General features: G+C 38.4%; 1 protein-coding gene across 1 annotated transcript in view; it reads left to right on the forward strand.

Moving 5' to 3' along the window:
* The window catches only part of COL11A1 (collagen type XI alpha 1 chain), a 133,536-nt gene that overhangs the window by 85,511 nt on the left and 35,953 nt on the right, over positions 1 to 12,072 (forward strand). The window contains exons 37-42 of the mRNA XM_066192346.1: positions 1,754 to 1,807; positions 2,639 to 2,692; positions 6,835 to 6,888; positions 7,825 to 7,932; positions 8,695 to 8,784; positions 9,074 to 9,127. Coding sequence (XP_066048443.1) covers positions 1,754 to 1,807; positions 2,639 to 2,692; positions 6,835 to 6,888; positions 7,825 to 7,932; positions 8,695 to 8,784; positions 9,074 to 9,127 — 414 coding nt within the window. The remainder of the gene's footprint in view (positions 1 to 1,753; positions 1,808 to 2,638; positions 2,693 to 6,834; positions 6,889 to 7,824; positions 7,933 to 8,694; positions 8,785 to 9,073; positions 9,128 to 12,072) is intronic.

Raw genomic sequence — 12,072 nt, forward strand, 5'->3', positions numbered from 1 at the left:
CCGTTAAAATGAAATTTAATAACAAAAATGGAAATGTAATTTTAATAGCACGCTGTTAGTATTCTAGTGCTTTTTCTCACATAATGTCAGTCCACTGACTTGAAACCTGCAAGCCATATTGTGATGAAAAGAAAAATGTAAAGCTTTTTTTCCTTAGAAAGCCTCAAAGTGTGAGAACAGGGGAAATAATTGAGAAAGAAGGTGCCTTTAAATGTAAAACTTTGAGTTGTGTGCCTATAACCTAGTTTCTGAGACTAACCAATTTCATTCAGGTATTTTGTAGCTGAGTCAATTTTATTAGTTTTCCTCTATAAATCTCTTCCTTTTTTTTTTCTTTTTTTTTTTTTAAGCTTTATGTTATACCCAGAAACAAATGGGGAAAGTTAATTTGTTCACAGACATGGCATATTGAAAAAGGACCCAGACCCTCATATGGAGCATATTGTGTGTTGTGAAGATTTCAGAAACAAACTTTTACATCTTTTTGGGGAAAAAAATAGTATTATGGATAGGGAAGTAAGATCACAAAGATTTCTCTCTTTGCCTAACACTTCTTAATTGATTCAGATTTAGTATTTCAGTATAATAGAAGTCTTCCCTGGAATAAGATTCATTTAAGATCAAATTCTCCCAGGCTGGGCACAAGGGATCCTCTCCCCGGCTACATTTGTGCACTGCTTTGCCCACTGCAGGAGGCGGCTGTACTCTGCAATCCTGGGCTCTAAGGAATGAGGCTAATGGAACTCCATGGAGCAAAAGGGTAGAATAATTTGGGAGATGTGGCCTCCTGCTTCAAGTCTTTTGCATCAAACCAACATTTCTAACGTATTTGGACAGCTGATGTCATAGCAAACCCACACATCATTCACTAAATAGAAGAGGATAATGATAAATGAATAAGACTCTTAAGATTTCAGTTAGTACACTAAACACTAAAGAGCAAAAAGGATTTTCATCAGTTGACACTGCACCTTTCAGCATGTCAACAGTAAATTTTAAAAGTTGGTCTCTGGGGTTATTTTGATAACAATTTCAGAAAGAGTCATGTAAGCTAGTACTTAGTCCAAATATCTATGTGTATAGATATTTACATGTGAACATACATGTATGTACACGTGCACACGATGCTCTCAGTTGATCATGTTTAGCTAAATTTGTAAGACCATGCTGCATGAAAATTTTCTCTCTCCATACATCTATATATGTACAAAACTATACAAATAAAATGTTCGTATATCATGGGATTTTAAAACTGATTTTTATTATTGCAAAAATGCTGTATTTAATCCCAGATAACTCTGAAAAGTTTATTCTATTTGGAATTTTTTACTGTTGTACTGGTTTGAAATATTATCAAGGTTTAGGAATTTCCAAAAACGAATGTTTGACTGAAAGTTAAAAAGATCACCAAACTATTAACTAAATCCCCTGGTTTATGCAACATGGAAGAACAGTGCTTCTAACTCACAGTTGGTTCCTACTTTATTATGCACAGGGGTAAGATGCAAACATAGTTGATGTAAATAGTTTTCCTCATTTTTTTGCTGCATTCCTACACAAGCACTATTGCTTTCAGGAAATCTCTCCGGTGTCTGTGCATGTGACTCGTTGCTACCAATATTTATGACAGTGTGGCTGAGGCTTTGTGCTTAAATCCAGACATTACCTGCAGGGTTCCTATATTTTATATTTGAAACAAACTTTTCAATCCTGCTTGAGTAAAACTTCACTTGTTTGGTTCCCTTTAATGCAGGGACCACAAGGGCCTCAGGGACCAGTTGGATTCCCCGGACCAAAGGGACCTCCAGTAAGTATCTCTTTTGTTAAGTATGTGCAACAACAGCAATGGTAATTTTATTAGAGTGCCTCTGAAGTGAATAATTTATGTAAGGAATGGTTTATGTATAGATTACAAATATTCTTGTTGAGCCTTAAGGATTTGGACTCACATATTTAATACAGTCATTGGTGCAGCTCTTAAGACATTGAGAGTAAAACGCTGCGAGTCTGGTATGTCCTGCCAGTGACCATGTGACTCACTGAGTTCAGGCAAAATGCTACTTTGCTGCTGTATATTTCCTTTGAATGATTGCTTCACTAAGGAAAAGTGAAGAGGAAGGAGGCATTCATTAGGAGCAGGAACATATAGAAGTAAAAGCACACTTCAGCTGGCCCCTGAACCAGTTTAGGTGCTCCTCTGGTGTGCCTCTGCTCATGTGCAGTACAAAAGCAACAAACCACCTGTGATTTCTTTTTTCTCTCATGCATTTGTTAGTTTTATTTCCAATTCCAAAACCTGAAATTTCATCAAGTAATTCTGTAATGCTTAGATTTGTGTTGATTCATAAACCAAAGAAAAGTGGAAATATAGGGACTTCTAATGATCTCTGAATTTATAGAAATCTATTTTGGACATGTTTGCATTTGACAACAGTCATTCTCCAAGAAATTTTTAAGACACAATAGGAAGGACACAAGGCAAAATATTATTAAAATCCTGGCTAGCTAATATAGGAGCAGTTAAAATTTACCAAAGACTAGTCTAGAAATAAACAGAGCAGAAATTCTGACAGCTAATTTCACACTTTTTTTGTGGATGGCTAAGAAATTGCTTTATTTATGTATTTTATAATTTCAGGGTCCACCTGGAAAAGATGGCTTGCCTGGGCACCCTGGACAGCGGGGTGAGACTGTAAGTAAATGTACTTTGCTGTGTTAGTGTTGTCCTAAAGGTCATGATTATGTGATCAAAACCAAAGAAATGGAGACAACAGGGAAAGGGAAATAACCTGGCACGAAGAGGTCACATAACTGTACTTTTCTTCTAGGTGGAGCATGAGAAAGCTTTATTTTGCTCCCATGATATAAGTGTGAGGTTATTCTTTGCTATGTCCAGTCAGTAACATCAGAATGAGATTAAATATTCAATAGAAGTAAAAGAAATTAATACACAGATCTCAATTTAAATTAAGGTTTTTCAGACAATTACTATCCAGTAGTTTTCTCACTGAATGCCATACATCAAAAATAGTAACATTTTTAAAAAGCCTTATTGATGATAAACAGGTATAAAACTGAAAAGCCAAGACCTTTGGAAAGTAGGGTCAGGAATGATTGAACCTACTAAAATAAAATAAAACAAAACTTTAAACTATGCAACTCCTCTAGGAATCACAATGAATAAATTCAGGTGTAAAAATGAAAAAAAAATACTATGAAATACTTTAAAAATACTCTGTTATCTTTAAAAAACACACTATTTCTGTAGTGTCAGAATGTTACTCACATTCCATTATAAAATAAAAATTCTCACTTGGATTTTTCAGAGCTAGAGAAAGACATAAATGAATTTATTGAGAAATTTTCTCAGCATGTAGAATGTGTTTTAGGCTCCATCTTCACTGGAAATCTCTAAATGACTACTGAGTCACTTCCAATGCTGGAAGGAGGAGCACAGAGCTTGGAGTAACACATCCCTCTGAAAATCTCTATTTTCTTCTACTAGTAGCATTCTATTGTAGCATTTTGACACTGTAATGCCTTGCAATGATACTGGCTTTTTTGTGTGTGAAACATGATTAACTCCTTTGTTCTTTTCCTTTGCAAGGATGCAAAGACTGTTCTGTACCATAAGGATCAATTTTAATCATTGTTTACAATGCAGGAAGCTCAAACTTGTTCTTTAGTTTGCTGTTAAAAAGTTACAGTTTTCCCTTTAGTTTTACTGCTTTGAACATGAGGCAGTAATGTGTTAGTACAGCAAAGAAAGAAGAGAGCATCCTGTGCTGCAGCAGGGGGATCTTTTCCTTCTGTCCAGCCCTGCTGAGGCCAGGAGCAGTGTCCAGTTCTGGGCTCCTCAGGACAAGGGAGAGCTCCTGGAGAGTGGCCAGGAAAGGGCCACTAAGGTGGTTAAGGGACTGGAGCATCTCTGCTGTGAGCAAAGACTGATGGAGCCAGGGCTGCTCAGCCTAGAGCAGGCTCAGGTCTTACCCAAGTGCAGAAGTACCTGAAGTGAGCTGTAAAGAAGAGGCAGCCAGGCTCTTCCCCTCGTGCCCAGTGACAAGGCAAGAGGCAATGGGCATAAACTGAAACACAGGAGGCTCCATCTGAACATCAGGAAATGCCTTCTCCGTGTGAGGGTGACCCAGCACTGTCACAGAGCACCCAGAGAGGCTACAGAGTCTCCATCTGAGGGATTCAAAAGCCATCTGGACAAATTCCTGAGCAAGCAGCTCTCAGCATGCTGCTTCAGCAGAGCAGTTGGACAAAATGGCTCTGGAGGTCCCTTCCAACCTCAGCCATTCTGATTATGTGATACGACTTGTAACAAAATATTCAAAATACAGTGAAACTATGGACTCTGCTGCTGTGTGAAATTTGAACCAGGTCCCTCAGGATTCACTCAGTGGTGTGGTTCTCTAATTTTGTCTCACTTTGGGTTTAGTAAGCTTTTACTGATAAAAAAAACTTGAGTAACTTAGGAGCAAATGCAGCTTTTTCTTAGAATTGTTTTCTGCCCTCTGTGTTTGTAAACTTGGGCCAAAACTATGTTTAAAATATTTTTCCCCATGGGTTCTCACAGATTTTGTAGAAAATCACATGGTTTTAAATCAATCAGTAGACTTGTTGACTTTCTTTTCCTGATGAACATATCCACTTCAAGTTTTTTAAAAATGTATAAATAGAAAACTTACATTGCACTCACTGGTAGATAAGGGAATTAAGAATTCTGTTTCTTATTTAGACACATATCTTATTATAAGGCTCATTGGTGCATATGGGCATTTCAGCAATTAGGGAATTAGGATAAGAGACATAGTCAAGCTTGTCAAATTAGAGAGCCAGATTCACAGGTTGCACTCTGCAGGTTTTTTGGTTTTTTTATGGAATGATAAGCACATGTTGACAGCAACCAAGGTAACTATTGGTGGAGAAGAGGCTGCAATTTTTTCCCCCAGTAAGACATATACACTTTGAAGAACTGACATTGTTTGTTGAAATTGTAGACATGGGAACAGTAATATCCTGATAAATAATTTGGATTATAAATGCAGGAATAAGCTTTGTACTGAAAACCAATATTATGCCAGTTTGTCCTTAGAAGTGATTATAAATTTCAGTGATGTTAATCTCAGTTTGGCAGGAGACATCAAGTGAAAATTTCTAGATTGTCTGCTGTTATGGAAGAATTTAGTGTTTCATGCTTGTGAAAAGATAAAATAGAAATATATTGCCTGTGTCATCTATTAGAATTAATTGAGGGCCTTCTTGCTGCAATAAATTATTTCATTAAATTGTCTTTCACAGAAAATAATAAAAAAATATAGAGGCTACTTAGGCACATCAGAACACATGATGCATTAGTGTAATTTTTTTATTGCTAAATATTTTAGATGAAGCCATGGAAGGTTCATGTCTTCTTGAGTAGTTGCTGCTGAAATCTCCTTTGTTTTTTACATCGTTCAAAAACTGGGTCTGTTGGAATAGATAAGCTTGTAACAGAAGACAGAAAGCAGAGTAGTGAACCCATTATTAGCATCAAGAAACTAAGTATCAATGCATTCTGCAAAATTGAGATTAGCAGGTCTTCTCAAGGTGCTTTCAGTAAGTGGGTGATGTTCAAAATTCTTTGTCTTTCCTGACAACAGGTTTACAGCAGAAGCTTTGATTGTGTAAAGAAAGGGACATGGGAATGATTCCATCTGGAGCAGTTCTGATTTTCTGTCAGTAGAACAAAGGGGTGCTTTTGTCTTTTTTTTCTTTTTTGTTTTTTAATCCAGATCATTTCAGAGGTCTGAGAGAGCGCCTGAGTTAAGGGCCAGACTGAACCCTGGTAACATCAGGCTGGCAGCCGGAACAGAATCAGATTGAGGCAGGAAAGCTCAAACAGGAACTATTGAAATAGAGGCAACTATCAGTCAGACTGTGCCAAGAGGAAAACTGAGTAGGGCCCAATAGTTGAAAATTTGAGGCCAGATGAGCCTTTTGCTTTTACAGGGGAGAGCAGAGCAGGAGGCAGACACAGGCTGTTAGGCAGGCAATATTGTGTGGGACCCTAATGTGACCCACCCACGTGACTGTCCAACACTCTTCCAATATTTGAAAGAAATAATAGAGCATAATTCAAAGATGCATTAAACAGTGCTACTATAAAGTGATGTTCTCATTCCACTTATTGACTAATTTTGGCCTGAAATCTGGGACCTCTGATTAGAAAATTAAAATCCTGTAAAATTTGCCCATTTTCTAAAAAGTTACCTCAAAAGCATTTCCTTTCTATTCTTTTTTTGACATCACATTGATTTCTCATTAGCTTCATCCTTTTTGTGGCACTCATTGCCTTTTCTACCATTTCTATGTATCCTTCACCTTCCCTGGATCTTTAGTTCTTCATTTATTTTTGTCTCACCTCCACTTTATCTTTAATGCCCTTCCAACTTAATCTTCCATCTGTGTCTTTCTTTAAAAAGCATTTTTATGTTGGGCTTTATGATTCATAATATACATATGTAAAAATGTATTTTCAACTGTCTTTTAGCTGCATCACTTATGCATTCAAACTCATCTAATCAATTTCTCCTAGAGAGATCTGTAAAACTGACAGCAATTTTTACTGCTGTACCACCTCAGAGAGATGGGAACTGAGAGACGGAAGAGGGATTAATCAGCATTTCATTTCTAAGCATACACAGACAAAAATGATTTCTCTGTTTTATTTCCTGAAGAGAAGGAATGTGTGACATGGAATTTCTCATTCACCTCTTCAGCACAGATAGGAATTTTGCTCTTCAATAACTTGTAAAGGTAATGTAATATTCTATAATTATTTTACAGGGTTTTCAAGGAAAAACTGGTCCTCCTGGTCCTGGTGGTGTTGTTGGCCCTCAGGTACATAATTTCATTTCATAGCTGACGTAATGAGACCAATGTTTAATGGTTATATTATGGATAAGGCAGTTGCTTTATCCATGCTAACACGACCACATCAATGGTTATATTAACTTTTGTAATAGAAGTCTCATAACCATATTAGAAAGTTATACTTAGTAATCATCAGTGATTCCACAAAACAGAAGAAAATATTTGGGTTACCTTTCCACTTTGTTTTATGTTTTGGTTTGGGTTTTTTTGTTGGTTGTTGGTTTAGGGGTTTTTTATGTGATTATGAAATTAGTGGTTTACAGAAGTCAAGGAGACAGATTTTTCTACCATTACATTTTAGAAAGAACAATGCAATGTGTGAATTTCTTGCCAGAGAAAAATTTTCAGTAACTTTTAGATTGTGGAAAGATAAATTATCAAAATTTCATTTGATTTAACCTTATTAATTTACAACTTAATCAAGCATTAAGAGCTTTTTTAGCTAATTCCCTTAATGGAACTTTCCTGCTAGGGAATCTGAAGAGAGATCTTTCAGTTCTCCTGCCTTACAATTCCTAGTATTCAGAAGGACAACAGTAGAGAAGTGTTTCAAGACAAGAATAGTACATGGATTTCTCTGCCGTGTCCTTTTTGTAACCTTCTCCCATACACGCTGTGTTTTAAAGCTTCAGTGCTTAAGGAACAAGGTCAGGATTTCACTCTTTGGAAGCTGCACAGACGTGTCTGCAGGCAAAATGCAATGCAAGATTTATTTTATAGGACAAAGATATTTTGTAAGTCAGCCTTGCCTGGAGGGAAGGTGAGGAATGTACACTAACCAATGGCAATACTGTTCGGTAACATAACAGCTGGATATTGAGAATCTGCTCCTCTCCACTTCCTCCCACACCCTGCAAGACATTAAACAACTTCAGGTGACTAAAGCGGTACTTTTGTGCTTAGGGTCCCACTGGTGAGACTGGACCCATTGGTGAAAGGGGCCATCCAGGTCCTCCTGGTCCCCCAGGTGAACAAGGCCTCCCAGGTGCTGCAGGAAAAGAAGGTGCCAAGGTATGACGTGGCTTTGGGGAACAAACAGGAAGGGACAGATAAACTGCTGACAGTGTGACATTCCAAATCATCATGCAGACATGTAGAATAAAATCAGAACATCCGGTGTAAAATCATAATTGGCAGGTTTCACCCAGAAGGACTTGGAAGACTGGAAGATTCCAATTTTAGAGTTGTGTCTGCTTCCACTGAAATGAGGAGAATTCTCTTACGCTGAAAATTAATATTTTTGTAATAAAAACTTAAAAAAAATTTTTGCATGTACTGTGCATTCAATATGGAGCACTTACTAATGACATAGCCACACCAAGGTAGAAAATTGCACATTGGCATTTAAAGTCCGATGTGTGAATAAAAGGCAGAATTTCACTGAATAAATTTAACTTCTTGCTTAATTTTTGGCTACCATTGGGGAACAAGAAAAATATCACTTATCAAGGTACTATGTAATTCTATTAAATTTTTGATTATAAGTAGGTATCAGAAATTTTTATTGAATGTGTCTTTAAACATATTTTAATGGCTTGTTGTGTTTTTCACTATTTTTATTCCATAACTGGTACTGTATTTTGTTAAAATTCTTTATAAATTTAACCACATAATATTGTACCATTAAAATAATTTGTGGGGGAATAGCTGGGGGCACAATCTTTGTTTTCATTACTATAACCAGGATCTGGTAGTTAATTTTCATCATTTAAAAAAATTTTTTCACATAATTTTTAAACATATTTTTTAATCAAAATGTTATATATTTCCCAGGGTGATCCAGGCCCTCAAGGCATTCCTGGGAAAGATGGACCAGCAGGTCTTCGGGGTTTCCCTGGAGAGAGAGGCCTTCCTGGTGCTCAGGTATGATACAAGCATTAGAGCAATTGCCATGGTATTTCTAAATAAATGAAACAATGTATTAACTCCTTTATTTCACGAAGTCTTCTACAGTACTTAAAATAAATGCCAAAAAATAACAAACATCAAGCATCCAACATTGCCAAATATATTTCTCTAGATAAGAAGAAAGGAATTTATTCAGTTTTGTTTCTTTGGATCTTTACATGATTCCCATTACATGTGTTGCAAAATTACTCTTGAATTTTCCAGTTTAGTAGACAAGCTTTTTTTTTTCCTTTCAATTTTTTAGGGTCCAGCTGGTCTGAAAGGAGGGGAAGGTCCACAGGGTCCACCTGGCCCAATGGTAAGTAAACATAATAATTTTATGGAAATATAAACAATATGACCTAATAACCTTTTTTCTTCTTTAGAGGCTGTGGTGTTTTCATTAACGCAGTCAGTAAAACAGCAGACAGATCAGACTTCTACTAAGTGTCCATACTAATAAACATGCAGGGATTATGAAGGTAGAAATATCTGAAGCCTTCTGTCACTAGATTTAGTTATGGCATTTACTTGTCTGCTGCCCAGTACTTGTCACTAATACAAATTGGTTTTGAGATGAGAGGTTTTCCATGGAGCAAAAATCCATGGATAGTGACTGTTGGACTCATGTTGTTGTGGTGGGCTTGCCTTGGCTGGATGCCAAGTACCCACCAAACTGTTCTATCCCTGCTCTCCTCAGCTGGAGAGGAGAAGACAAGATACAGAGTCAACATAAGGACAGGGAGATCAGCCACCAGTTACATCAAAAGCAAAACAGACTGGGAAAATGAGTTTAATTTATTTTCAATCAAATCAGAGTAGTATAGATAAGGCAAAACAAAAACAAAGTCTGAAAACACCTTCTCCCCACCATCCCTTTCTCCCAGGCTGAACTCCACTCCTGATTTTTGCATTTTCCTGCCCCCAAGCAGTGCAGGAGGATGGGGAATGGCCCTCAGTTCATCACACATTGCCACTCCTACCTCCTCATGGGGAGGACTCCTCACACTCTTCCCCTTCTCCAGTGTGGAGTCCCTTGGCTGTGAGGCAGTCCTCCCTGAACTTGTCCGATGTGAGCCCTTCCCACAGGCTCCAGTTCTTCATGAACTGCTCCAGCCTGGGTCCCCCCCAAGGTGCAGTCCTTTGGGAGCAGGCTGCTCCAGCGTGGGTCCCCCATGGGGTCACAAATCCTGCCAGCCAAGCTGCCCCAGTGTGGGCTCCTCTCTCCACAGGGCCACAGGTCCTGCCCGGATCCTGCACCAGTGCAGGCTCTCCACGGGGCCACAGTCTCCATTGGGCATCCACCTGCTCCAGTGGGGGTTCCTCCATGGGCTGTGGGTGGATCTCTGCTCCCCCTCTGCTGTGCATTTTTTCCCCAATTCTTAAATAGATTATCCAAGAGGTTCTGCCCCTGTCACTTATGGGCTCAGGCATGGCCAGCCCATCGTGCAGCTGGCTGCTGTGAGCTCCACTGGACTTGGGGGAAAGTGGCATCTTCTCCCAGAAGTCAGCCCTGTAGTCCCCTGCTACCAGACCCTTGCCATACAAACCCAATACTCCTGTGTTCCCTTTGTACAACTGTGTGAAATCATGTCATGCGGGAATTTTCCCTCTCGGCATTTTAAGCTCAATAGTAGAGTATGCTTCAAGTTACCCATTCTCTGTTGTCATGCTTTATGCACAGAAGTTCTACAAGGATGCACTGGCATTCAAAACATGGTAGAGTTATTCCCAAATGTGAATTGTTTAGATTTTGACAGTCATCTTGTCATCTCATTTCTTTCATTCAGTGCAATTGAGGTTAGAAAAGAAAAGAATCAATCATCACAGCTATTCATGTTAGGAGAAAAAGTAATGGAGGAGCTGAAATTCTGTGTGCTTCAACAAAGCTCTCTCATGTCCTCGCAATTCGTATTCAGAATAGAATGCATTAAACAAGGATAAAAAGCCGCGCATAGTACAGTACAAGTATTACATGGGACTTAAATTCTTAAAATGAATTATTGAATTCTTAATGCAAAAAACCTGAATTTACAGTTCTTAACACTGTGCAGTGTATATATATATATATTCCCAAAAGGTACCAAAACAAAGAATGGAATGGAATGGAATGGAATGGAATGGAATGGAATGGAATGGGAGTAGCGAGATTGAAAAGGGATATCTTCTTACCCATCTGAGGAACCTGAAATGTTAAAAGAAAGGATGAATCAAAGTCAAGAAAGCATAGACCAGAATAGTCTCTTCAATCTAAAGGTCATGCCTTGATTTTTTGTTGAAGGAGCCCCTAAGGCTGGACTGAGCTCTCAGGCATATGGTTCAGGTGCAGTGACCCAGAGCTCTTCTGGGCACGCACAGAGCAGCCAGCACGGGCAGAGCTGACGTGTGACACAGCCCCCTTTGCCAGCCAGCATTGTCCACACTGGAGCTGGGCCACTCCTGTCATGGGTGCTCAGAAAGACACGTCACACAAGATGTGAGGCAAAAGTACACACCTTATTTAGTGATAGTTGTCTGTATTCTGAAATACATACGTTTGAATTGAAATTCAGATGATCCATGTTTTTCTAATTCTTATAGGCTGTGTATAAGTCAGTGTTTTAGTTGAAAGTATCAGAGCTTTTTTGAGGAGGATGTCTCAATTATCCCCATTTACCATCCTTTGGTTCAAATCAGAGCTCTCTCAGAGCTCATGAATTGTATTCCTTTCATGTGAAACTAAATTGGTAGAAAAAATCCAGGAACACTATTAATGCTCCCCAGCTAATGGGAGTTCAGTGCCAGACTGAAATCATCATTAATTCTAGTCCAGAAACACACAGAGTATGGGTATCAGGATCACACTACCCAGGACTTCAGTTCATAAACCAGTTTCTGTTGGGGCCACCCTTCCTGCTAAGGTAAACAGTCATAGAAACAGACCCTTAGGAAGCTGAGAATTTTTTGCATATAGTTTTTCTAGTCTTTAAGAAATAGATGCAGTGGTAGCAGTAGTTGAAAGAGAGTTTGAAGGGAAAATTTTTAATTTTTTTTAAATATAATTTGAGCTCACTGTAGTGCAAGCAGGCCACTTGAGGCACAAACAGGACCACGTTGCCCTTAAAGTATTCCAAGAGTCCTCAGTAGGACTTTTTATCTGTTTCATCTTTAATTACTAACTTCTTATCTCAAAACAGTATTCAGTGAAAAAAAAAGTGTGTAGGTGCCCTTAATACTGGGTTTGTGTGCACCTTCAAGCAGCACAATTAAACCACAATTGCTTGC

Source organism: Chamaea fasciata, unplaced genomic scaffold (assembly GCF_029207755.1).
Source record: "Chamaea fasciata isolate MVZ Bird 193981 ecotype frontalis unplaced genomic scaffold, bChaFas1.0.hap1 SCAF_10, whole genome shotgun sequence".
Taxonomy (NCBI): domain Eukaryota; kingdom Metazoa; phylum Chordata; class Aves; order Passeriformes; family Sylviidae; genus Chamaea; species Chamaea fasciata.